General features: G+C 43.1%; 1 protein-coding gene across 2 annotated transcripts in view; it reads left to right on the forward strand.

Annotated features, from left to right (window-relative positions):
• The first annotated feature begins 16,396 nt into the window (after positions 1 to 16,396).
• The window catches only part of ELP2 (elongator acetyltransferase complex subunit 2), a 1,316,635-nt gene continuing 1,305,898 nt past the window's right edge, over positions 16,397 to 27,133 (forward strand). Inside the window, exon 1 of one of the 2 annotated variants that reach the window (XM_069620606.1) lies at positions 16,397 to 16,563. In XM_069620606.1, coding sequence (XP_069476707.1) covers positions 16,432 to 16,563 — 132 coding nt within the window. In that variant the 5' untranslated portion in view covers positions 16,397 to 16,431. The remainder of the gene's footprint in view (positions 16,564 to 27,133) is intronic. The other variant, XM_069620607.1, reaches the window with a different exon arrangement.

A 27,133-nucleotide genomic window follows, 5' to 3' on the forward strand; every position in this document is an offset into this window, starting at 1 on the left:
CTCTCCTCCTTCTTTCTCATTTTTTCCTCTGTTCTCCCTTGAAGAGATTTCCAGAAAGTCCAATCTATGAAAGTATCGTCAAAACAGGTTATTTCCTGTTCATCCAAAACCATCAAGGACCACATCAACACCCTTGCTCCTGCTCTGGCCGACTTCTGCAACCACTCCTTCGCCTCTGTAGCCTTCCCCTCCCCTCTGAAGCACTCTCTTGTGCACCCTCTTCTCAAGAAACCCATAGCCGACCCCTATTACCCGGCTAACTATCACCCGATCTCTATCACTCCTTTCCTGGGCAAACTCCTGGAAAAGCTGGCCATCTCCCAGCTTAATCTTCACTCCGATTCTGTTGGTTGTCTCCATGACCATCAGTCTGGCTTCAGAGCTGCCAGAAGCATGGAAAGTGCTCTCCTGAACATCCGTGAAGACCTGCTCTCCACCCTTCATTCTAATATCCCATCTGTCCTCATCCTACTTGATCTTTCTTCTGCCTTTCACATGGTCAACCATGTCATCCTGCTCAATCGCCTCCGTGATAAGCTTGGTATCACTGATCAGGCCCTGGCCTGGCTGACACCCTTTCTCTCCAACCGACCCTCCTAGGTCCAACTTGGGTCCTTCCTTTCCTCTATCTCACTTTCTACCTGTGGCGTTCCCCAGGGGTCTAACCTCTCTCCTTGGCTTTTCAACCAATACCTGGCACCGCTAGCCCACTGCATTTCTGCTCTCTGCTGAAACTTTCAGTGCTATGTGGATGACAACCAACTTGTTTTCAGGCTCCCCTCTGCCACCTCTTCTCCCTCTCTCATCTCTGACTGTGTGTCTGTAATCCAGGTGTGGTGCGCCGCCAACAACCTCTTCCTTAATGCCAGTAAGACAGAGATCCTCCTCATCGGCACACCTGCACCTTCCTTTCCTGTCACTCTCTGGCCGGCCTCCCTTGGCCCTCTCCCTGCTCCCACTTGCGAGGCTAAGAACCTCTGGGTCATCTTCGACTGCACGCTTTCCTTTTCTCCACACATCTCTGACGTCTCAAAAAAAGTCTAACTACCAACTGCACCTCCTCAGAGGTATTCTTCTTTGCCTCTCCTTCCCCCATTAGCTCACTGTTTCCAGAGCTCTGGTTCTCTCTAGGCTGGACTATTGCAACAGCCTCTTTGTCAATCTGCCTGCAACCACTCTCCGCCCTCTGCAGCTCATCCAGAACAGGACTGTGAGACTTGTCCTTGGCCTCAAGCCCTGCGATCGTATCTCTCCAGCCCTGAAATCCCTTCATTGGCTCCCAGCGTCTGCAAGGATTAAATTCAAGACCCTTTGCATTGTCCACAAGGCTTTCTGGTGCCTGGTTCCGCAATACCTTGAACTCTCCCTCTGTAAATACCTTCCTACTTGAGCTCTTCGCTCCTTCACCTCCAACTCCCTCAGGATCAGTCGCTTCTCCAAGCATCAAGTTGGGGGTAGATCCCTTTCCTCTGCTGGGGCATACATCTGGAACAGCCTCCCTGCCTCTCTGAAACTTGAGGAGAACCATCTCCGGTTCCGGAAGCACCTCAAGACCTTCCTCTTTGCTTCTGTCTTCGCTCTTCCTCTCCCCTGCTAAACTGTCTGCTTTGGCACCGGGCACCTGGTTACCCTCTGATATCGGGCCCAGATCCCTGCCCTCCCAGCCACACACCCGCACTGCCTCCTGACAACCCTTGCACTTGGGTCTGTATCTGCTACCCTACAGTCCCCTTCGAGCACTTATAATACACCCGTTGTTTACACCTTATTTTCGCACTTACCATCTACTGGGCACACTACCTGTTGTTCTATCACGTGTTCAGCACTTTCCACTCTTCCCCTGCCCCTCGCACTTCCCCCTTCCCTCTCCCCTGCACTCGCACGTTCTTAATGTCACTGGGCCTAGTAAGATCGTTGTTCTGTCCTCCCTTGTTTCCCCTCCCTTGCCTCGTTGCGCTCTGAAACAATTGTGTATTGGCGCAATACAAATAAAATATCATATCATGTAAATATCAGCCTCAGAAGGAAGGTGAGTAACAGCAATATTCGATTGAATAGAAATGATTTAGTCCATAAAACATGTGGACAAGGAATTACAGAGGGCCTGAGAGGAGGGAAGAGGAACCGGTAAGCTAATAGAGAGATTACGAACCACTTTGAACAACTCCCTGGGGTGATTCACAGAAGTTTCAATAATAGATGCAACGTAGACACGTTTGGCACATGAAATGGCTAGGTGATACTGGGAGGTGACCAGAGACAAGGCAAACTTTTTCCTGGGGGTATAAGAGTGCCTCCACTTTTGCTCCATCTGCCTGCATTGTAGGCGAAGGGCACGCAGCTTGTCCATGAACCACTGCTGAGAGGGGCGTGAAGATAGCCTAGATGTCTTGAGCTGAGCAAGGCTGCCTGCAACTGCGGTCAGAGTACTAGTTAAAGAATTCATGTCCACAGGGGACAGCCCTGAAAGTCGGGCAAGTATCAAAGAGGTCATATCAGATTTAGATACTGAGCGCCATCCACGCCGCTGGACTAATTTGGCTGGTGGAGCAGATGGCGGGCCCTTAATGCCCCAGGGGAAGGGAACAAAGAAATGATCAGACCACAGGATTTGAAAGGCCACAAAAAGAGTGATCTCAGCATCTGCTGAGAAAATCAGGTCCAAGGTGTTACCTAAGGAATGGGTCTGTTCATGAACCTGCTGGGGGAGGGAGAGTTCTTTCATAGAGGACAGAAAGCTTTGAATCTTAAAGTTCTCCACCTCACTGACCTTAAGATTAAAGTCACCCACAATTGTAATTGTTTATTTATAACATGCTTAATACCCAGAGATTTCTTAGCGCGGACCCGGGCATCGAACCTGTGTTGCTCCGCGTCGTCTTGCTACCAAGGCGAGCACGTTGCCCCAGAGCTATCCTCCCGACACAATGGCATATCATCCTGACAAAGACAGTGTTTGTTTACTTGAAGGAGATGAATTTAAATCCTGTTCTTACTCCAGGAGAAGTTGGAACCTATCACTTCTTTTCGTACATTGTTGATACAACTGAACTTTTTATTATCAAGTTTTGAATCCGAAAGAACTGTGTTGGAACTTTGTGGCAAAACAGAATTTCCTGATTTCTTTTGAACTGTGGAGCAAATCCTTGCTCAAACCTGGGGAAGGGGAATTAACCCAGGTTATGAGAAGAGGCAGTGGCCACATTGTGATGTGGTTTTATGTTATATATAATTGTTGGATTAAACTGCCATACATTTCCTTATTGATTTATTGAGTATACAAGTGTGAGGGACAGATATCCTTTTGTAGGAGTATTTTCTTTAGTTTATTCTAGGCAGGAAAATCCTTGTCAGGGTAGGGATAGAGTGGCGTTTATCCTACCTTTTTATTTAATAAAATGCTAAAGTTGAAAACTCTTTACAAAGTTGTCGGCCTCACATTTCTTACCCCTCACAATAGGTTCTGAGATGCTGGATGGTTGGGGAAATCCAAGGTTCAATGCACAGGCAAGAGGGATAATGGTACTCAACGAGAGCACTAGTGCTTATTTAAAATCTGGGAAGGCCTTCTCACTGGAGTTGGTAACAGATGGAAAGAGCACCTAAAGGAAGGGCCTGACTTTATTCAGATGAGGAGTTATTTAGTCCAGTGAGTTTCAGAAAAATTGGGCCGACTGATTGTGGAGGGTGACCAGAAAATGGTCAGAGTATGAGGAGTCAAGGTGAAGACAGTGGCTGTAGTCATGTTTACGGCAGGTTGAATTGACAGGTGTTCAGTGTCAGAGATTTGATTAAGAGGTCTAAGTCATTGGAAAAGAGAGATTGAAGACTCAAAGAGGTCAATAGATGAGAATTATGCAAGAGGAGGTGGAGCAAGGAGCTGAATACAAACATACTCAAAAGAAAATGAGATTAAGTAATTGGGGAGAGAGGTGGATGGCGTGTCTTTACTGATCATAAGACCTCCCATCCTGCCATCCTGCTACCCATTCTGCCATCCTTTTAGGGTAATCAGTAAGAGTAGGGAAAGTTAGAGGAATAAGTGTGAAGGGCTTCTAGTGAGGCTGATGAAGATATGGGGCCTCATTACGACCCTGGCGCTAAGTGTTTAACGGCGCCGTAAAAGGCTGCGGCGCCGTTAAACACTTAGCGCCTAATTACGAGGTCCCTTTGCGGGACCCGACCTTAACGGCTGGTTTTTCCAGCCGTTAAAGTAGGCACCCGCAAAGGGACCTTGGTGCTAATTACGGTACCGCAATTTGCGGTACTGTAATTAGCGCCTTCCCCATTCCCATTGAGCCCTATGGGTCAAAAATGGGAATGGGGAAGGGCCATGGCAGCATGGGGAATTACCGCCCCACCAACCTCGGAATGGGGTGGTAATTCCCCATTCCGCCATGGCGGACACCGGCATGGACCATGGTGCTAATAGCACCATGGTCCTCCGCCTAGGTCGTAATGAGGCCCATGGTGTTTACCCCATTGATACACACAGGTTACTGGTTATCAGCACATAGAGACCCATTTTATGATATAGTGTGGAATTTAGGGCCCAATTCTGCTAGAGGTGTAACACATCCATGGCCCTTAGGGCCATATTCTGCCTGGGTTGTAATTCATGAGTGAATTCCTGATTCGGAATGTACATTTGCTTTTTACACCAGTTTTCTATCTTTATAATGGGACCTATTCTGCTAGAGGTGGAACAACCCCATGGGGATATTACACCTCTAGCAGAATAGGCCCATTATAAAGATAGGAAACAGGTGTAAAAAACAGGTGTACATTCCGAATGGGGAATTCACCCATGAATTACACCTCTAGCATAATTACACCTCCATCAGAATAGGCCACTAAGTCCAGACATGCTTCCTTTATCACTATGTCCCGACATCATCCCTTATCACTGTGTCCCTTCTTGAGTAACAAACCCACTGCCTGCGTATTTGTAATGATCTTAGGGTGTGAGGGAAACAGTGTTCATTTTTAATTTAATTCATATTTTTACTTTATCCTCCAGAATGTGCAGCATAGTTTATATGAACAAACAAACGCCGCTTTCACCACAAGAAGTATTCAACATTTTAAGGCATCACCTAAAAGGCAATATTTCCACATTTCCGGCAACTAATCCAGAAAATGGTCAGGTGTTCCTATACAGTTATGAAGGACAAAAGCATAGAAAAGATGATTGGAGATGTGATCAGTATAAATGGATTCAGAAAGGAAGGCATGCTCTGCCGAGGGCCAGTCCTCTGGTGTGGAAGACCTACTTCCAAAGATTAATTGGTAGAGAGGAAGTTACATTTTACAGATATGGCTATGAAGTTCTTGATGGAAGTGTTGAAAAAGTGATTGTCCATTATCTAGGTGAAGACAAAACACCTGAGCCATGCATGCCTCATGGAAATATGAGAAAATACCCCTTAAGAGCTCATGTTCGCACAATGCCATCTGTGCTGATAGAAATTGCTGAAAATAAAGATTTAGGTCCAACTTCAATTTACCAGAAAATAATTGCAGAATGCGATGCTTACCCTACCCACATGAGAGTTACAGTGCCGAAAAATACAGAGCAAATAAAAAATAAACTTAAGTATGGGAAACAGAAATGTAGTATCAGTCATGATGATTTATATAACATCTTCGAGCTTCACTATGCACTGGAAGGGTTTGTATGCCATTACTCTCTGGTTCCCGAACTTATTGTAACTTTGGCTCTTCCAGACATTATCAATATTTTTGAGGAAGTGATGAAGTTGAATTCAAGAACCCTAATTTCATATGACACAACATTTCAATTAGGTGATTTTTACCTCTCTCCACTAATATTTCAATGTTCATTGTTTGAGGAAAATCCTGCAATCCCTGCCTTTGTACTGATTCATGATAAACGCACAACGATTGTCCATGAAACATTTTTTTCTTTTGTAGCAAAGCGTATGCCTCAAATTAACCAGAGTTCCATTACTATAGTAACAGACAGAGAAGCTGCTTTTGTGAAATCTGTAGAGAATATTATTCCAAGATGCAAGCATGTGGTTTGTTGGAACCACATACTGAAAGACGTGGAATTCTGGGTTTCAGTTCATGAAGGAGGAAAAGCAGACAGAAAAGTGTACACCAATAATATTCTACAGCTCTTAGACTGCAAAACTGAAGAAGACTTTCTAACATTGTTGGAAAAACTAAGGGCCACATGGAGTGCTTCTTTTGTGAAATATTTTGAGGAAAAACTGAGCAAAGACATCTTGACAAAGGCAGGCAGATGGGTCTTGGAAACAGTTGGCATTTATAGGAAAACCAGTGGAGTTACGACTAATGTGTCAGAAAGCATGAATGCAGTGATGAAAAGACTGACTAAGCACAAAGAGGTTCACATGGATGAAATGGTATTGGCAATCTACTTTTTGCAAACATTTTATCTAAAGGAAGTGTTGAGAGGACAGTGTGGTATGGGGAATTATCACCTGTCAAACAGGCATGCTGGCAAAAAACTTAATTCTGGTGATATTGAATTCCCATTTGATTACATACCTGTGGAAAAGATAGTGGACTTTATAAAGTAGGGTCACTATGATGAAGAACCTGTAACAATATCAAAAGGTGATGAGCGCAAATCAAATGCAATGGAAGGCCTAGCAGACTTGATAGTTAAGCAAAACCGAGTATTTCTTCAGGCACAGTCTGGATGTTTCATAGTTACCGGATTACGAGACAAAAAGTATGTGGTAAAGTTATTCCCAGTTGAAACATGCTCTTGCAACAGTTCACGAACATGCTACCACATTCTGGCTGCACAGAAGTCAATTGGTAAGAGTTCAAGTAAGAAAAGAATAGTGTATTCTCTGAAAAAGCTCAGGATGAATGTCAGAAAAGGCAAATCTGGAAGGAAAAGAATTAGACAGGAAGATGAGCTGCAGACTGTAGCCGCAATGGATTCTATTCTGATGAGTGAAACTAAATTTGATGACACTCAGGAAGACATTAAAGCAAAAAATAAACATACTAAACAATTGAACCCATATGAGAATGTTCCCAAGAAAGAACATTTTACCTCTTTTCTGGTAGACGAGTATGATCTCGGTGTACCGCAGCGGTCAAGCTCACCTAAACAAACAAATAAAACGGTGCCCCTTCCATGGGACTTAATACCAGATTATCCACGCATGCAGAGTGTCCTAGTTCAAAATATTTACATCAATGTTGAAGACATGAAATCTCTCTTAGGTGATAACTGGCTGGTTGACACAGTCATTGAAGGCTTCTTGCTTACTAGAGCTTCTCTAAAACATGTCACTGAATGTGATGTACGTGTGAGTGTTTTCAGTCCATTCATAATTCATTCCATTGACTTACGTGGATACTCTTCAAGTGTTCACGAGTTTGGCATCAAATCAGATATTATGGCAGTATTTTGGGCAGTAATGGGTTAATGACAGCATATTGGTGCACCTTTCTCATTTCAAAATGTTCTCCATGTGTGTTTGCATCATTTTCAGGTGAGTTTCGCTGCCATTTTATATTTTAGGGTAGCGTTCCGGCCCGTTCCGGGTACTTTTTCGTGATAAAATGTAGATTTTGGGCAGTATTGGGTTAATGACAGCATATTGGTGCACCTTTCTCATTTCAAAATGTTCTTCATGTGTGCTTGCATCCTTTTCAGGTGAGTTTCGCTGCCATTTTATATTTTAGGGCAGCGTTCCGGCCCGTTGCGGGTACTTTTTCGTGATAAAATGTAGATTTTGGGCAGTATTGGGTTAATGACAGCATATTGGTGCACCTTTCTCATTTCAAAATGTTCTTCATGTGTGCTTGCATCCTTTTCAGGTGAGTTTCGCTGCCGTTTTATATATTAGTGTAGCGTTCCGGCCCGTTCCAGGTACTTTTACGTGATAAAATGTAGATTTTGGGCAGTAATGGGTTAATGACAGCATATTGGTGCACGGTGCACCTTTCTCATTTCAAAATGTTCTTCATGTGTGTTTGCATCATTTTCAGGTGAGTTTCGCTGCCATTTTATATTTTAGGGTAGCGTTCCGGCCCGTTCCGGGTACTTTTTTTCGTGATAAAATGTAGATTTTGGGCAGTAATGGGTTAATGACAGCATATTCGTCCACCTTTCTCATTTCAAAATGTTCTTTATGTGTGTTTGCATCATTTTCAGGTGAGTTTCGCTGCCATTTTATATTTTAGGGCAGCGTTCCGGCCCGTTCCGGGTACTTTTTCGTGATAAAATGTAGATTTTGGGCAGTATTGGGTTAATGACAGCATATTGGTGCACCTTTCTCATTTCAAAATGTTCTTCATGTGTGCTTGCATCCTTTTCAGGTGAGTTTCGCTGCCGTTTCATATATTAGGGTAGCGTTCCGGCCCGTTCCGGGTACTTTTTCGTGATAAAATGTAGATTTTGGGCAGTAATGGGTTAATGACAGCATATTCGTCCACATTTCTCATTTCAAAATGTTCTTCATGTGTGCTTGCATCCTTTTCAGGTGAGTTTCGCTGCCGTTTTATATATTAGGGAAGCGTTCCGACCCGTTCCGGGTACTTTTTCGTGATAAAATGTAGGTTTTGGGCAGTAATGGGTTAATGACAGCATATTGGTGCACCTTTCTCATTTCAAAATGTTCTTCATATGTGTTTGCATCATTTTCAGGTGAGTTTCGCTGCCATTTTATATTTTAGGGCAGCGTTCCGGCCCGTTGCGGGTACTTTTTCGTGATAAAATGTAGATTTTGGGCAGTATTGGGTTAATGACAGCATATTGGTGCACCTTTCTCATTTCAAAATGTTCTTCATGTGTGCTTGCATCCTTTTCAGGTGAGTTTCGCTGCCGTTTTATATATTAGGGTAGCGTTCCGGCCCGTTCCGGGTACTTTTTCGTGATAAAATGTAGATTTTGGGCAGTAATGGGTTAATGACAGCATATTGGTGCACCTTTCTCATTTCAAAATGTTCTTCATGTGTGTTTGCATCATTTTCAGGTGAGTTTCGCTGCCATTTTATATTTTAGGGTAGCGTTCTGGCCCGTTCCGGCTACTTTTTTTCGTGATAAAATGTAGATTTTGGGCAGTAATGGGTTAATGACAGCATATTGGTGCACCTTTCTCATTTCCAAATGTTCTTCATGTGTGCTTGCATCATTTTCAGGTGAGTTTCGCTGCCGTTTTATATATTAGGGTAGCGTTCCGGCCCGTTCCGTGTACTTTTTCGTGATAAAATGTATATTTTGGGCAGTAATGGGTTAATGTCAGCATATTGGTGCACCTTTCTCATTTCAAAATGTTCTTCATGTGTGCTTGCATCATTTTTAGGTGAGTTTCGCTGCCATTTTATATTTTAGGGCAGCGTTCCGGCCCGTTCCGGGTACTTTTTCGTGGTAAAATGTAGATTTTGGGCAGTAATGGGTTAATGACAGCATATTCGTCCACATTTCTCATTTCAAAATGTTCTTCATGTGTGCTTGCATCCTTTTCAGGTGAGTTTCGCTGCCGTTTTATATATTAGGGTAGCGTTCCGACCCGTTCCGGGTACTTTTTCGTGATAAAATGTAGGTTTTGGGCAGTAATGGGTTAATGACAGCATATTGGTGCACCTTTCTCATTTCAAAATGTTCTTCATATGTGTTTGCATCATTTTCAGGTGAGTTTCGCTGCCATTTTATATTTTAGGGCAGCGTTCCGGCCCGTTGCGGGTACTTTTTCGTGATAAAATGTAGATTTTGGGCAGTATTGGGTTAATGACAGCATATTGGTGCACCTTTCTCATTTCAAAATGTTCTTCATGTGTGCTTGCATCCTTTTCAGGTGAGTTTCGCTGCCGTTTTATATATTAGGGTAGCGTTCCGGCCCGTTCCGGGTACTTTTTCGTGATAAAATGTAGATTTTGGGCAGTAATGGGTTAATGACAGCATATTGGTGCACCTTTCTCATTTCAAAATGTTCTTCATGTGTGTTTGCATCATTTTCAGGTGAGTTTCGCTGCCATTTTATATTTTAGGGTAGCGTTCTGGCCCGTTCCGGCTACTTTTTTTCGTGATAAAATGTAGATTTTGGGCAGTAATGGGTTAATGACAGCATATTGGTGCACCTTTCTCATTTCCAAATGTTCTTCATGTGTGCTTGCATCATTTTCAGGTGAGTTTCGCTGCCGTTTTATATATTAGGGTAGCGTTCCGGCCCGTTCCGTGTACTTTTTCGTGATAAAATGTATATTTTGGGCAGTAATGGGTTAATGTCAGCATATTGGTGCACCTTTCTCATTTCAAAATGTTCTTCATGTGTGCTTGCATCATTTTTAGGTGAGTTTCGCTGCCATTTTATATTTTAGGGCAGCGTTCCGGCCCGTTCCGGGTACTTTTTCGTGATAAAATGTAGATTTTGGGCAGTATTGGGTTAATGACAGCATATTGGTGCACCTTTCTCATTTCAAAATGTTCTTCATGTGTGCTTGCATCCTTTTCAGGTGAGTTTCGCTGCCGTTTTATATTTTAGGGTAGCGTTCCGGCCCGTTCCGGGTACTTTTTCGTGATAAAATGTAGATTTTGGGCAGTAATGGGTTAATGACAGCATATTCGTCCACCTTTCTCATTTCAAAATGTTCTTCATGTGTGTTTGCATCATTTTCAGGTGAGTTTCGCTGCCATTTTATATTTTAGGGCAGCGTTCCGGCCCGTTCCGGGTACTTTTTCGTGATAAAATGTAGATTTTGGGCAGTATTGGGTTAATGACAGCATATTGGTGCACCTTTCTCATTTCAAAATGTTCTTCATGTGTGCTTGCATCCTTTTCAGGTGAGTTTCACTGCCGTTTTATATATTAGGGTAGCGTTCCGGCCCGTTCTGGGTACTTTTTCGTGATAAAATGTAGATTTTGGGCAGTAATGGGTTAATGACAGCATATTCGTCCACCTTTCTCATTTCAAAATGTTCTTCATGTGTGCTTGCATCCTTTTCAGGTGAGTTTCGCTGCCGTTTTATATATTAGGGTAGCGTTCTGACCCGTTCCGGGTACTTTTTCGTGATAAAATGTAGGTTTTGGGCAGTAATGGGTTAATGACAGCATATTGGTGCACCTTTCTCATTTCAAAATGTTCTCCATGTTTGTTTGCATCATTTTCAGGTGAGTTTCGCTGCCATTTTATATTTTAGGGTAGCGTTCCGGCCCGTTCCGGGTACTTTTTCGTGATAAAATGTAGATTTTGGGCGGTAATGGGTTAATGACAGCATATTGGTGCACCTTTCTCATTTCAAAATGTTCTTCATGTGTGTTTGCATCATTTTCAGGTGAGTTTCGCTGCCATTTTATATTTTAGGGCAGCGTTCCGGCCCGTTGCGGGTACTTTTTCGTGATAAAATGTAGATTTTGGGCAGTATTGGGTTAATGACAGCATATTGGTGCACCTTTCTTATTTCAAAATGTTCTTCATGTGTGCTTGCATCCTTTTCAGGTGAGTTTCGCTGCCGTTTTATATATTAGGGTAGCGTTCCGGCCCGTTCCGGGTACTTTTTCGTGATAAAATGTAGATTTTGGGCAGTAATGGGTTAATGACAGCATATTGGTGCACCTTTCTCATTTCAAAATGTTCTTCATATGTGTTTGCATCATTTTCAGGTGAGTTTCGCTGCCATTTTATATTTTAGGGTAGCGTTCCGGCCCGTTCCGTGTACTTTTTCGTGATAAAATGTAGATTTTGGGCAGTAATGGGTTAATGTCAGCATATTGGTGCACCTTTCTCATTTCAAAATGTTCTTCATGTGTGCTTGCATCATTTTCAGGTGAGTTTCGCTGCCGTTTTATATATTAGGGTAGCGTTCCGGCCCGTTCCGGGTACTTTTTCGTGATAAAATGTAGATTTTGGGCAGTAATGGGTTAATGACAGCATATTGGGGCACCTTTCTCATTTCAAAATGTTCTTCATGTGTGTTTCCATCATTTTCAGGTAATTTTTGCTGCCATTTTATAGGTTAGGGTACCGTTCCGGCCCGTTCCGGCCCGTTCCGGGTACTTTTTCGTGATAAAATGTAGATTTTGGCCAGTAATGGGTTAATGACAGCATATTGGTGCACCTTTCTCATTTCAAAATGTTCTTCATGTGTGTTTGCATCATTTTCAGGTGAGTTTCGCTGCCATTTTATATTTTAGGGTAGCGTTCCGGCCCGTTCCGGGTACTTTTTCGTGATAAAATGTAGATTTTGGGCAGTAATGGGTTAATGACAGCATATTCGTCCACCTTTCTCATTTCAAAATGTTCTTCATGTGTGTTTGCATCATTTTCAGGTGAGTTTTGCTGCCATTTTATATTTTAGGGCAGCGTTCCGGCCCGTTCCGGGTACTTTTTCGTGATAAAATGTAGATTTTGGGCAGTATTGGGTTAATGACAGCATATTGGTGCACCTTTCTCATTTCAAAATGTTCTTCATGTGTGCTTGCATCCTTTTCAGGTGAGTTTCGCTGCCGTTTTATATATTAGGGTAGCGTTCCGGCCCGTTCCGGGTACTTTTTCGTGATAAAATGTAGATTTTGGGCAGTAATGGGTTAATGACAGCATGTTCGTCCACCTTTCTCATTTCAAAATGTTCTTCATGTGTGCTTGCATCCTTTTCAGGTGAGTTTTGCTGCCGTTTTATATATTAGGGTAGCGTTCTGACCCGTTCCGGGTACTTTTTCGTGATAAAATGTAGGTTTTGGGCAGTAATGGGTTAATGGCAGCATATTGGTGCACCTTTCTCATTTCAAAATGTTCTCCATGTGTGTTTGCATCATTTTCAGGTGAGTTTCGCTGCCATTTTATATTTTAGGGTAGCGTTCCGGCCCGTTCCGGGTACTTTTTCATGATAAAATGTAGATTTTGGGCGGTAATGGGTTAATGACAGCATATTGGTGCACCTTTCTCATTTCAAAATGTTCTTCATGTGTGTTTGCATCATTTTCAGGTGAGTTTCGCTGCCATTTTATATTTTAGGGCAGCGTTCCGGCCCGTTGCGGGTACTTTTTCGTGATAAAATGTAGATTTTGGGCAGTATTGGGTTAATGACAGCATATTGGTGCACCTTTCTCATTTCAAAATGTTCTTCATGTGTGCTTGCATCCTTTTCAGGTGAGTTTCGCTGCCGTTTTATATATTAGGGTAGCGTTCCGGCCCGTTCCGGGTACTTTTTTGTGATAAAATGTAGATTTTGGGCAGTAATGGGTTAATGACAGCATATTGGTGCACCTTTCTCATTTCAAAATGTTCTTCATGTGTGTTTGCATCATTTTCAGGTGAGTTTCGCTGCCATTTTATATTTTAGGGTAGCGTTCCGGCCCGTTCTGTGTACTTTTTCATGATAAAATGTAGATTTTGGGCAGTAATGGGTTAATGTCAGCATATTGGTGCACCTTTCTCATTTCAAAATTTTCTTCATGTGTGCTTGCATCATTTTCAGGTGAGTTTCGCTGCCGTTTTATATATTAGGGTAGCGTTCCGGCCCGTTCCGGGTACTTTTTCGTGATAAAATGTAGATTTTGGGCAGTAATGGGTTAATGACAGCATATTGGGGCACCTTTCTCATTTCAAAATGTTCTTCATGTGTGTTTCCATCATTTTCAGGTGATTTTTGCTGCCATTTTATAGGTTAGGGTACCGCTCCGGCCCGTTCCGGCCCGTTCCGGGTACTTTTTCGTGATAAAATGTAGATTTTGGCCAGTAATGGGTTAATGACAGCATATTGGTGCACCTTTCTCATTTCAAAATGTTCTTCATGTGTGTTTGCATCATTTTCAGGTGAGTTTCGCTGCCATTTTATATTTTAGGGTAGCGTTCCGGCCCGTTCCGGGTACTTTTTCGTGATAAAATGTAGATTTTGGGCAGTAATGGGTTAATGACAGCATATTCGTCCACCTTTTTCATTTCAAAATGTTCTTCATGTGTGTTTGCATCATTTTCAGGTGAGTTTCGCTGCCATTTTATATTTTAGGGCAGCGTTCCGGCCCGTTCCGGGTACTTTTTCGTGATAAAATGTAGATTTTGGGCAGTATCGGGTTAATGACAGCATATTGGTGCACCTTTCTCATTTCAAAATGTTCTTCATGTGTGCTTGCATCCTTTTCAGGTGAGTTTCGCTGCCGTTTTATATATTAGGGTAGCGTTCCGGCCCGTTCCGGGTACTTTTTCGTGATAAAATGTAGATTTTGGGCAGTAATGGGTTAATGACAGCATATTCGTCCACATTTCTCATTTCAAAATGTTCTTCATGTGTGCTTGCATCCTTTTCAGGTGAGTTTCGCTGCCGTTTTATATATTAGGGTAGCGTTCCGACCCGTTCCGGGTACTTTTTCGTGATAAAATGTAGGTTTTGGGCAGTAATGGGTTAATGACAGCATATTCGTCCACCTTTCTCATTTCAAAATGTTCTTCATGTGTGTTTGCATCATTTTCAGGTGAGTTTCGCTGCCATTTTATATTTTAGGGCAGCGTTCCGGCCCGTTCCGGGTACTTTTTCGTGATAAAATGTAGATTTTGGGCAGTATCGGGTTAATGACAGCATATTGGTGCACCTTTCTCATTTCAAAATGTTCTTCATGTGTGCTTGCATCCTTTTCAGGTGAGTTTCGCTGCCGTTTTATATATTAGGGTAGCGTTCCGGCCTGTTCCGGGTACTTTTTGCGTGATAAAATGTAGATTTTGGGCAGTACTGGGTTAATGACAGCATATTCGTCCACATTTCTCATTTCAAAATGTTCTTCATGTGTGCTTGCATCCTTTTCAGGTGAGTTTCGCTGCCGTTTTATATATTAGGGTAGCGTTCCGACCCGTTCCAGGTACTTTTTCGTGATAAAATGTAGGTTTTGGGCAGTAATGGGTTAATGACAGCATATTGGTGCACCTTTCTCATTTCAAAATGTTCTCCATGTGTGTTTGCATCATTTTCAGGTGAGTTTCGCTGCCATTTTATATTTTAGGGTAGCGTTCCGGCCCGTTCCGGGTACTTTTTCGTGATAAAATGTAGATTTTGGGCAGTAATGGGTTAATGACAGCATATTGGTGCACCTTTCTCATTTCAAAATGTTCTTCATGTGTGTTTGCATCATTTTCAGGTGAGTTTCGCTGCCGTTTTATATTTTAGGGCAGCGTTCCGGCCCGTTCCGGGTACTTTTTCGTGATAAAATGTAGATTTTGGGCAGTAATGGGTTAATGACAGCATATTGGTGCACCTTTCTCATTTCAAAATGTTCTTCATGTGTGTTTGCATCATTTTCAGGTGAGTTTCGCTGCCATTTTATATTTTAGGGCAGCGTTCCGGCCCGTTCCGGGTACTTTTTTTCGTGATAAAATGTAGATTTTGGGCAGTAATGGGTTAATGACAGCATATTGGTGCACCTTTCTCATTTCCAAATGTTCTTCATGTGTGCTTGCATCATTTTCTGGTGAGTTTCGCTGCCGTTTTATATATTAGGGTAGCGTTCCGGCCCGTTCCGTGTACTTTTTCGTGATAAAATGTAGATTTTGGGCAGCAATGGGTTAATGTCAGCATATTGGTGCACCTTTCTCATTTCAAAATGTTCTTCATGTGTGCTTGCATCATTTTCAGGTGAGTTTCGCTGCCGTTTTATATATTAGGGTAGCGTTCCGGCCCGTTCCGGGTACTTTTTCGTGATAAAATGTAGATTTTGGGCAGTAATGGGTTAATGTCAGCATATTGGTGCACCTTTCTCATTTCAAAATGTTCTCATTTGTGCTTGCATCATTTTCAGGTGAGTTTCGCTGCCGTTTTATATATTAGGGTAGCGTTTCGGCCCGTTCCGGGTACTTTTTCGTGATAAAATGTAGATTTTGGGCAGTAATGGGTTAATGACAGCATATTGGTGCACCTTTCTCATTTCAAAATGTTCTTCATGTGTGTTTGCATCATTTTCAGGTGATTTTTGCTGCCATTTTATAGGTTAGGGTACCGTTCCGGGTTTTACACACACCCCTCTACAAGTCCCACATTTGAAAGATAAGACAGGCGACTGGGCTAGTATCTCTCGGAATGGAATGGAGAAAATGTACATGTGTGGTGTTAGCCAACATGTAGCGTACAGGGTTTAACCAAAGGCATCTTCAAAGGCTAAATCGTTTATGTGCAGTGAAATTTCATAAAGATAAGCGTATTCCGTGTAGAAGCAATATGTGAGCATTTTGTTCATTCTCCAAAAGAAAATACTTTTAAATTGAATACATACCTAAGTTATCATAACCAAATAAAATGAGTAGTCCAATGCCTTGACATTTATTTAAACATTTTTAAAGAACAGACTTTTTTTCAAAATACATTGCGTCTTCTAGGGCTTCTGGGAGTATCTAACCATTCCAAGATGGCCGCCGACTTAATCCTTTCCTTCTTCTTTAGCTTCACACACCAAAGCGCTGTAGACTAGACTTCTGAGCAACAGATGAGAAGCAATTATGGCGGCGCCCATGGTACAGATGAGCCATGTAGCCTGCTGTGCAAATAGGACTCCGCACTCTGTTTCTTGGGGGCGATCGGGGCTTATTGCTTTCGGATCCTGTAACTCCATCACCCTGTACAATGCCGAGGTAAAGATAAGCGCTACCCGTAGGGTAGGATGCTAAGATGCATACACTATTAGTAGCACAACTTTAGATCATACTGTGCCGAATGTTACTGTCCTCCTTCCCTCCAACACACATTAATGTCTGCTGAAAGGTGTGCAGCTGCAGCGCATGCTAACTCATTTGCCTTCCTTACTCCAGCTGCAGTTTCTGTCCTTCCTAGTAGTGTCTCATGTTTGTAATGAGGGTACTCTGACAATGATAATTATATATAGTCAATGTTGGTGAACTTTCCATTGAGCGTGCTTTTTAATGGCTGAATAGTTTTGAGGGGCAGAAAAAGGAAATATTCATAAGGAAAAAATGAGGGAGGTTCCCGCAAAATGGGAGTTACCCGAGAGCATTGCTGCTCTAAACCGATTTCTCGCCCTCCATTCTCTACAACACCCTAGGACCACTTCTCCCTTGTACACTTACCGGTTCTGCTTTCATAACCTTTTAATATCCCATGGCCATTCGGATCGCCTTATCCGTACACAGCACCTGCCATCCGCATTCTACAGATTCCTTAAATAACTTTTATTGGAAGCTGCCCCTGTGCAGGTCGTCATTGAGAGTTTGCTCCAATCCCCAATAGGCAATCCAATGTGACAACGGACTAGAGCAATTGTATGTCAAGCTACTAGACATTTCTTTAATACATTCTATATTAACAAGACTACTCTCTAAACATACACCTCCCTGACCATTTTGATAAACTGCATCCTGCAATCATGGACATCACTGTAACAGGGATAAATAGACGCCTGTGACAGCTTCACTCACCACCCTAGACTACCACCCTACACTCGGGCACTGTCAAGGAAATATGGTCGGGTGGACTTAATAATCAACAAGGCCAACCAGGCAGCCCACCTTCTCCCTACCTCCTTGAAACACAATTATATCCAACTTATTTCACACAAATCCCCTCTCTCTTCTGCTTTACAGAGCCCAGTCCCCTCAACTCATCCTTCCCTGACCTTGAACTCACCCACCCCGCCCCCTTGCACAGGTGGCTGAGTTCAACCACCCCAGAATATCTTTCCCCCACCAATTTGAACAACCTGACCTCACTGCACCACCATCCTACTATGAGGGGCAAGAAATGAGAGATGGACACAAAGTTGTAAGGTTTTCAACATTAGACATTTTTTTAAATAAGGGTTTTTTATAAAGGCTTTTCTGTCCCTATCCTGAAGAGTTTCCCTACCAGATGGCCACACTTTTTTATTTATTGTCTTATTTCTTTTACTGTTATCCTATGTACTCCACTGCCCTCTGCACTTGCGCGATCTCAATGTCACCTGGCCTAGTAGGATCGCTGTCTCTGTCCCACGTCTGTTTCGCCTCACTTGCCTCGTTGCGCCTTGTAACGCTTGTATATAGATGCATTATAAATGCCATATCATATCATACCTATGAAACCAAAACTAAAGATCAGTCTATTTTTCGTCGTCCAAAGTAGGCAAATTGTCCTTGTGTCTAAAACATATCTGACCCTCACACTATACACTAAAATGAAATGTGCAAGGTAAATGTCTCTGCTTTAAATTCAGTGAAAAGTGTGCAACAACCAAATATGTAAATTCAACAAAACAATCCTTGTATCCAGGGGACGATTCCCTTCCCCTGAACGGTTTCATGTAGAATATTGAAAGTGTTTAGTTCAAACAATAGTTCTTTAAGAGTGATAGACTTGTTTCTTTTACATAACACTTCCTTAAGATGATGAAAAGTGTCTTTTATGAATAGTGGTATTTTTAAAGATCGCAAAAGTGTCTCTTTTACTCAACACTTGTATTAGGGACAGTCTCCTGGTGTACTCTCCTGCCAGAACCCTTTTCACAATGTCTTTTCTGTTCACAAATTCTAGATGGATTACCTGATGTATTGCCCTGCCAGGAATCCCCCCCCTCTGGGCTTGGTATATCCCCTGCTATACTCTCGTGCCAGGAATCTTATCCCCACCCAACGCCCCCAAGGCTCACTGCCTGATGTACTTCTTTCACCAGGTCTTCTAACAATCTTTCATTTCTCTTTAAGTATGACACAGTAGTATATCATCACTGCTTATACTCTATTGGCTTCAGGTAACACTGGTTCCAGCTGCCTTCATATTGGCATATGGAGACTTTGTTTATCTTCATTGTTAGCATTCATTGGCCTGTGGCAATACTCGTTCCAATCTTCCCTATATTGACTTTTCATATATGAAGATGTATGCAGATCTTGCCTTTCAATTGCTTCATCATGGTTAATTTGCTCACAACACCATTTACTCCAACTTTCTCCTCATTGATATCTCATATATGGAGACTTGTGTAAATTCATTCTTTCTATGTTAATTGTTTGATATTTAAAGTAAGTTCCCAATTGTTCGTAAGCCTGGCAGCATGCCCAGGGGCTCCCAGTGCTCTTGGGCAGACTCATCAGTGTTTGCTGGCATGTCCGACCTGTGGCGTATGGGTGCAGCGATGTTCGTGCCTCAGGGAAGCATTCCTCACTTTGAGACCATCTCGCTGTTCTCCTGTCAGCTACTCCATTTTCCGCCATTCTAGGTCAAAAGAGCTTTTTTTTAAAAACGATGAAAAAATTATCAATTTAGAGAGATCACTCTGAGAATGCTCACAGCGGTCTTTCTAAATGGGAACTGTCACGCCACTGCTGCACACGAGTGCGCACAGGGGCTGACAGGCGGACCAAGATTGACAGGGGAAGACTGGTTAGAGGTAAGTGTGTGTTTGAAAGGGGACAGTGTTTGTGGTGGGGAGGGCGCTGGGGAAAGAACTGTCTGCATTTGTGTGTGTGTGTGTTTCTCAGTGTTTTGGTATGTAAGGGGGTGCTGGGTAAAAGGTGTGTGTGAGTATGAGGTGGGGTTGGAGTGGGGGAGAGGTTAAAGGAAGGATTTGGGGGTGAAGCCCCCGATTTCAAAGGGCAGAAGGGAGGGGTATTCAAGTTTAGAGGTTCACAGTCCTGGTGAAAGGCAAACGGTTCCATGTCTTTATCTCGAATATTAAAGGCCGCCCAAAATTGGCTGAAGAAAATCTGTCTTTTTTTTGGTGCAGCCTTTAATATTCGAGATAAAGACATGGAACCGTTTGCCTTTCACCAGGACTGTACCCTCAACAGTCTCTCCACTGCTGCTGGTTTGTCAACGGTTCTTCTGTGGTACCCGCTCTTCTTCTCTCGGTCTCTCGCCTTCCCGGTGGGAAGCGCCTGCTTTCCTCCACAGAGTTTGTCTTCGGTTCTGCTTCCTGCTGTGCATCTCTCCTCCTCCTTCACTGCTCTCATGGAAAGGCACACCATTTTTAAATATCCCACACAGCTGATTGGCATTCCAACAACTAGTCTGCACGTTGGTGTTTCTTCTGCTCCACAGTAACTCCTTTCTCCTCTTCTTCGTCCCAGTACTGAAGGTTTTATGGGAGTTGGAGTCCAGAGGAGTTTTGGACCTTTTAAAGCTATTTTGCTTTAGATTTTCATTCACATCAAAACTAACATTAACAGGAGATGTTAAGTGTGCCTTATGTACATATGAAGTGGGAATGGTATCTTATTCAGATTGACAATATACCATCAGTACTTCAGAGGTTATAGTTTCATGGGGGAGAGAGGAATACCGTGTCTCTTTCAATTGGAATCCTCACTTCCTCTTGATAGTTGTCCCCTACCACATGATCCTCCCTCATAAAACCACACCCAGGGTCCGGGTCTGGATCCGGTAGCGTCTGTCCTCCTGTTAGGGAGAATTTTCACTTATGGCTAATTTCCCTTACCTATAGAGTCCCTCAGCAGCTTTGCTGGATCTGAAGGGTTTATTTCTTTTTTACCTGCTAAGAGTGAGACTCTTTTTCCCCCTTTTAGGCATCTTTGCTATGTGTGTTCTAGGCTATTTTTTTGTGTATAATGCCTATGGGATCTTTTCTCTCACCCATAGGAACCATCTTTATGCACATGTATTACACAGCACCCTCCTTGCAGTGACACAGGGGTGTCGTAGCGACCCCCAAACATAGACTCCATACCCTGGGACTGACTACTGTCTCCCAAGGCATTTAAAGTCCCCATTGACTTTACTAGTCAATCCCTATGAACTAAACCAGTACAACCCATCTTAATATGGAAGTACTGGAAGGGGTTAATAGTTTTTCCCCTATGTTCATTTTCGAGAGGGTACCTTAAAGTCCCCCTCTGCAAAGTTTCTGGCTGGTGGCAGTGGTTACTAACTTTTTATATTCGACCGCAAATATTTCCCTATCGGATTTTCCCATTGTTCAAGGCTAACACTTTTACTCACGGCCTCTAACATACCGCCAGTTTATTTTATTATTAACTTTACTCCGGTAGGTTTTATTTGCCAGAACTTTGATATAAATTCTTTCTCGTGTCTTACACTAAACTCCTAACCCAGGTCGGGGATTCTTTCTTTGCTCTTTTGGCGGGCTTCTGCCAAGAAGCCCTCCTTTCGGCACCTCTGAGTCTGGGGTGGGTCTGTTGTTTGGGAGGGTGAGTAGAACCCCTGGACAGAGTTGCCGCAGCAACTCGGGTCGCACTATAACCTGATAGGCTGGAGGGTCTCCCGCAAAGAAGACCACTCCACTGTGTGAGTGACAGCTAGGCTGTATGAATGGGTCTCTTTCTGCATAAAAGCAGGGTCCTGAGGACTGGAAGAGCAAGACGTCGCCACTGGAACTACAGAACCGAAGGGGAGAGAAGCTACAGACATCTTCAGCATCTACACCACCGGTGAAGCCCTGCCGGATCGTCTCACCACTTTTCTTCCACACGACGAGAAGAGATCTTCAGGGAAAGAGCCTCCTTCCCTTGAGCTGGTGGGGTCAACAAGTTCACCTATCGCTTCCTCGGACCTGCCTTGGTCGAATCGACAGTGCTCGGCACTTGGAGACCGGATAGCCAGGCAGCTATCGACCCGGACCGCGATTAAAAGGAGCGTACCTTTTAAACTTCGTTTGGCAGCACCGCGGCTGGTTTCATCCCTGGGTAGTGCAGCGACTCGAACCTTCCTCCACGACAAGAGCCTCTCTTCCTCTGTTGGACCCCTCGACCTGCAGGAACTACCAGGAACAACTGCCACCGCAGGAGCCACTTCTTCACGTTTAAGGTACATTGTTCCGCTAGGCCGCGCCGCCCTTTTTCCGTGGTAGCCCTAAAGGTGTTTTAAATCCTTTATCTACTTGTGGGTTCGGCTGCCCTCCCTCTTAACATTGTCTTTCGCCTCGCATCTACCTCTTCAATATTTTTCTACTAAAGACTTGACTGCAGCTACAAGAACATTTTTGCTCCTAAGCTCTTGGTCCTGTACCACTGACTCTGGCTCAGGCCTATTGAGACTGGCTGATTTGTTAGATCTGCTCTCACTAGATTGGTTTTCAATGAGAAATGTGTTGATGCACCTAAATCTTCTGTACCCCTCTTCCTTCCTACTGTTTTAACTTGTGGAATGCTATTTTGCTCAGTTTTCATTCACTTATCCTTTGGCTAAAGTGTTACTGTGCATTACTTGTTCACAAAACGTCAGGGAAATGTTGCTAGAGGGTGTCTGAAAATATTTAGTTTTAACTTGTGCTTTCCCTCCCTTTCGTGAAATTGTTAGTGCCATTTGTAGTTGGTTTTCACTATACCGTTTTGCTCAGTTTTCACTCTACCGCAAACATGTCTACAATTGAATAGGGAGTTGTATTTACTTTTCCTTGACTGTATTTTTACTTAAATTACCAATTGTGATTATGTGTTGACTTAGAAGTGTATACAATAAATCTATATTCTCTTTTTGATACAAAGCTTTGGTCAGTGTTTCCTTGCTCCATAGTGCTGTACTACCTATTGTGTAAACCCTGAATACTGCTCATCTCCCTCTTGAGATAAGTCTGACTGCTCAGCCACAGCTACCAACTAAATCTTTGTGGTACGGACTGATACCAAAGGGGATTTATTGCTCTCACCTGTAGTCCTAATCTGGTGTAGTGCTCCCTAAGGGAACTGCACTGGATTCTGCCTAACACCTCCCCTTGCCATGTGGGAGGAAATCCTCACCGGGGCATCAGTGATGACTCCGTAGGATTCATCACACTACTCCCAACCAAGAGAACTCTCTTGACCTAGTATTTGTATCTTTTTTTCAACACAACTAACGTTAATATAGATTCTTCCCCATGTGACCAGTCTCTTTCACTTCAATGCCTATGGCCTTACACCAGATATCCATCACCCCAATTTATTTTATCTCCAAGAGACAGAACCGCATTCTCTGGCCCCTTATCAAACTGAGTTCATGGGCTTAGTTTGTCTGTCCTCAGGCTACTTCTATTGAACAGGTCATTGATGACTTCTACCTTAACACCTCCTTCAAAAACATAGTATACTGCTTGCTTCTTTACTCCCTTAACTCCCTCGCCCCAACCCTGGGTTATTGCAAAGATTTGCTCACTGAAGACTGCTATGAGACTTCACCTTTGTCAATGGGGCAAATTTCACACCCCATAACTGCTCGCTGTTTACTCGGCCGTCTTCCAAACACTCACAGCATTCCTAAACACTTCCAATTCACACTACTTTACCAGCCTAGTTTACTCTCACCCTTGCAAACTCTACACTTCATGCCCTCCACTCTAGCCCATTCTCAAACGATGCCCCTAACGCCCAGTTAAGGCTTTGCCCTCTATAATTTTTCTGAGAACTTGGCGATCTGTGAAATTCTTTTGAGCGTCTGCTGATTCTAGCCGCCCTGCCATATAGCACCCTATCTCCACCCTCCTTCCCCTATCTCCCTTCTCCCCTTTCATAGTAAATACTTGTTTGCAACAGCCTCACCACCTACTCAGAAGATAACAAACTTGCTCACTCTATCCGATCATTGTTCTTCAGTTATCATTCCACTGAAATGGCCCTAACATGTCTCAATATACTCCTGCATACCATAGAAAACTCTCCACCATCCATATTGTCTTTGACGTTTCCACAACCTTTGACAACATTGACCATCCCTCTCTCCTTCAGTCGCCCCTTTTATTTTTATTGGTAATAAAATAGAAGAATACAAACGAGTGCAGTTTCAAAAATATTACAACAATGGTTGACAGACAGGGCTTGGTCGAGGTAATCGAAACAAAATATGCCAAAACAGAAATGACTGCAGCAATATATATATGAATTGCTATGATCTATGGACATGGATCCCTGAAAATAATAATATTCACGATTGTAATTAAATGATGTATCTGGGCATTCATTAAGATATCTGTCAACTTACATAGAATCAACGTGACTTGTTTGCAGTTCATTTTGATTAAGTAGTGTAAGAGTTTGCCAATTTTTACTGATTAATCAAACCGCAGAGGAGGAAGAGAGAAAAGAAGTAGAGCGAAAAAGCAGAGAGAATGGACAAAGGCAAGATGGGATCAATAGTGACTAAGATGAGCAGTGTGAGAAACCTGAGGATGTCTCCCTACTAGTCCCCGGGGATCTGTCATCCAGCTGCCCAGGACACGGCCATCGCTATTGGATCCAGTTCTTGGGGGTGGACGCATGGGGAAGGATCACCTGGATGAGGGGTCCTAGGGAGTGGAAGTGGGATGCTGACGGGCGAGACGTGGTACCCCCTTCCCGGTAACACTTTTCCCCCATCATATCCTGTAGGATATCTAGAGACTCACCCCCCCTTTCCAACACGCACACTTTCCTACACTGTGACAAACAACAGACTAACACAGACGGTCGGCTATTGACCAGGATCACACACACACCTGACAGCCCTTTTCCTTCCCCACAGGGATAAAAGGTGGAGTACAAGAGCACAAGATGAGCAAGACAGACGCATGAGGAGACCGCTATCCAGGCACGGCAGTTCAAGGGGAGGAGAAAGGCGGCGAGAACCGAAAGGCTGACCAGGAGAGAAGCAACCTTGCCCTTTCCGACCCAGACCTGTGAGTCCTCCGCAGAAGGAATCGTAAGACTGCGGACAATGGCTCAAGTTTGTTGCACCAGATGTCAACGGTACACAGAGCGTGTCTACGCTTACAAGCAGGACCGAGGGAGACGCCTTCTACCGTGGTACAAGCCTTGACTCCAGATACATGGAGAGCCAAGCGGTTCATCACAGCCCATGAGTTGAGGGGGAACCCGATAAGAAACCGAACTGTGTTGAATGAAAGTCGCAAAGTGGCACATTGAAAAAAAGTTCACAGAACTGTAAATTGTTAAGGGAAGTGCAAATGCATTGAATCGTGGGTGCTCACTTGAGAGTCTGTGGTTAATACCATGTTGAGTGAAACTACTTTTACCAGAAGGCCGTAGGAGAACCGCCAAGTAAGTCATACAGGGGCCTAGCAAAATCCATGTTCAGTCGAAAGTCTTTAACCGACAAACTGTTGAGAAAGCAAGGGAAGTGAATCCTGCATCAAGAGAAAGTAAGGGAAGTGAATCCTGCATCAAGAGAAAGCAAAAGGAAATATGAAGTTGCAATGATGAACTTGAAGGAGGGATGCCAATAAAGAGGGGCGAAGTCTAAAATCCCAAGAAACAGTCTGTTGACAAAAGTGAATCCGGCAGAGGGAGGTTCATAGGAAATTGTTTAAAAAGACATTAAGATTTGTGAATGCCAATGAGAAAATATCTTTGCAAAAGACAGAGTGAACCTGACAGAGGGGAGGCAAACGTTAGAAAGTATCTGAGCCCAGAAGAGGGAGATCTAGAGGTGAGGAGCCATCATCCCAACGATACGTAAAGGCAATCAAGAAGTTATTTTTGAATTTAAGCCGGAGTGAACCTGACAGGAGGGAGGCTGATATTCGAGAGGGGTTTGAACGCATAAGAGGGGGCACGAGGGGTGAAGAATCCTCCCCCTCAAGTGCAATCTGAAAGGAACTTTTGTTTATTATTTTTGGAACCTATCGGGCCCTCGGAAGCACAAAAATTTCCCCCATACCCAGAAGGTCCTGATATCAATAGGAACTGGTTTGGGATCCAAGCCCGGAAGAGGGGAATCCAGGGGTGAAGTCATAACCCAACGTACACATTTGAAAGGAACATTTGTTATTGTGGAGCCTATCGGGTCCTTGGAGGCCAGAGACTTTTTGTAGAAAAGAGACTTAACCAACGACTGCCCTGAAACCTGAAGCAGAACTGTCGTCTCATGCTGGGAAAGCTCGAGCATGTGCTGTGCTCAAAAGTCCCACCTTGTCCCGTGCTCAAAACGTGGGGAAGCAAGACCCCCTCCACTCCCGAGCTACCGCATCTGATTTATTATTTGTGAACACTTGTTTCATTCTTGTGAATCCTATCCCACACTCTTTTTGGTATTTAGTTGTAAGGATTGGCAATAGTTTTTATTTTAGTATAGGCCACTAGGACTGCTTTATTATTATGTGATGGTCATATATTTATATTTTGGTTTAAATTAGGCGTTTTTCCACCCTACTTATACATTTTAATAAACTCCCTTGAACTGTGATATCTTGTGTGTCTATTCTTGATACCATGCCTTCCTTACAGTAGGTACCTTTTGAAATCGGTATGATATGTATATCCATTGGATTGAAAGGCATGATCTTATCTGAGAGGCGGGGCAGGGTGGGAGAGGGCCATAGGCATATTGGTCTTTAGTTGCATTGGACAATAAAGAATTATCTGAGGATCTTGTGGCAATTGGGGGAAATTGGTTAGTTGATCAGAGATTAGGCAGGCCATGGAGGTTTGCATACTTCATTTTCTATGTGCCCTCCAAACTCTTTGGATGGTGGTATCATGAGGAAAATCTCTAATGGAGACCGTAAACTGTTAAAGTGAGTTAAGGATTGTTGATCTCAGACGAAGGATCTTTCAAGTCTATGTGCAAGGCGCATGGTATTCCATCAGAGAGTGAAATGTGTGGGCTCTTTTTTTTTTTTTTTTTTCTTCTGTTTCCTAATTATGCCTGATAAGGCAGTTATGATCATGTTGTCTAGAAATCTGGTTGTGTGATGCAACATATGTATTCCCTTTTATATTACTCCATAAAAGATCTTTTATTGAGTTGTCTGAAGGTCTAGGATTTGTAAAATGTAAAAGGAAATCTGTGACCAGTAAACTTTAAGCTTACGGCTAAAGAATAGTATGTGAATGGACTTGAGATTCATCCTTGCATTTCTAATACAAGTCGCTTATGCACAAACGTGTTTGAAACTTGCTTGCTGTCCTTGAGGCTCTGGAACATCTTTCATATATACTTTCACATTTTTCTTCACTGAAATGTAGATCTAGATTCTCCTCCAACTCTAGTTCTTGTGGAGTTTTATGTTACTGAGTTGGAAATTCTGTAGGATTCAGTAGTTTATAAAATGTCCTTCGTCTGGGGTTTTTGCTTATAAGAACATCCTGGAAAGTCACTAGACTACACTTATTTTCCAACATGTTCCTGAGTCATAAATCATGGTGATGTTTGTTACCTGGTAGACAATATGATTTTTGGATGACACTGATGTTAAGAGGCGACTGTTGATTATTATGCCTTGGTCTATCCACAGGCTTCATTCTTTTTATTTTGTTTTTAACTTTT

This window comes from Ambystoma mexicanum, chromosome 5q, assembly GCF_040938575.1.
Source record: "Ambystoma mexicanum isolate Mex_15411 chromosome 5q, UKY_AmexF1_1, whole genome shotgun sequence".
Taxonomy (NCBI): domain Eukaryota; kingdom Metazoa; phylum Chordata; class Amphibia; order Caudata; family Ambystomatidae; genus Ambystoma; species Ambystoma mexicanum.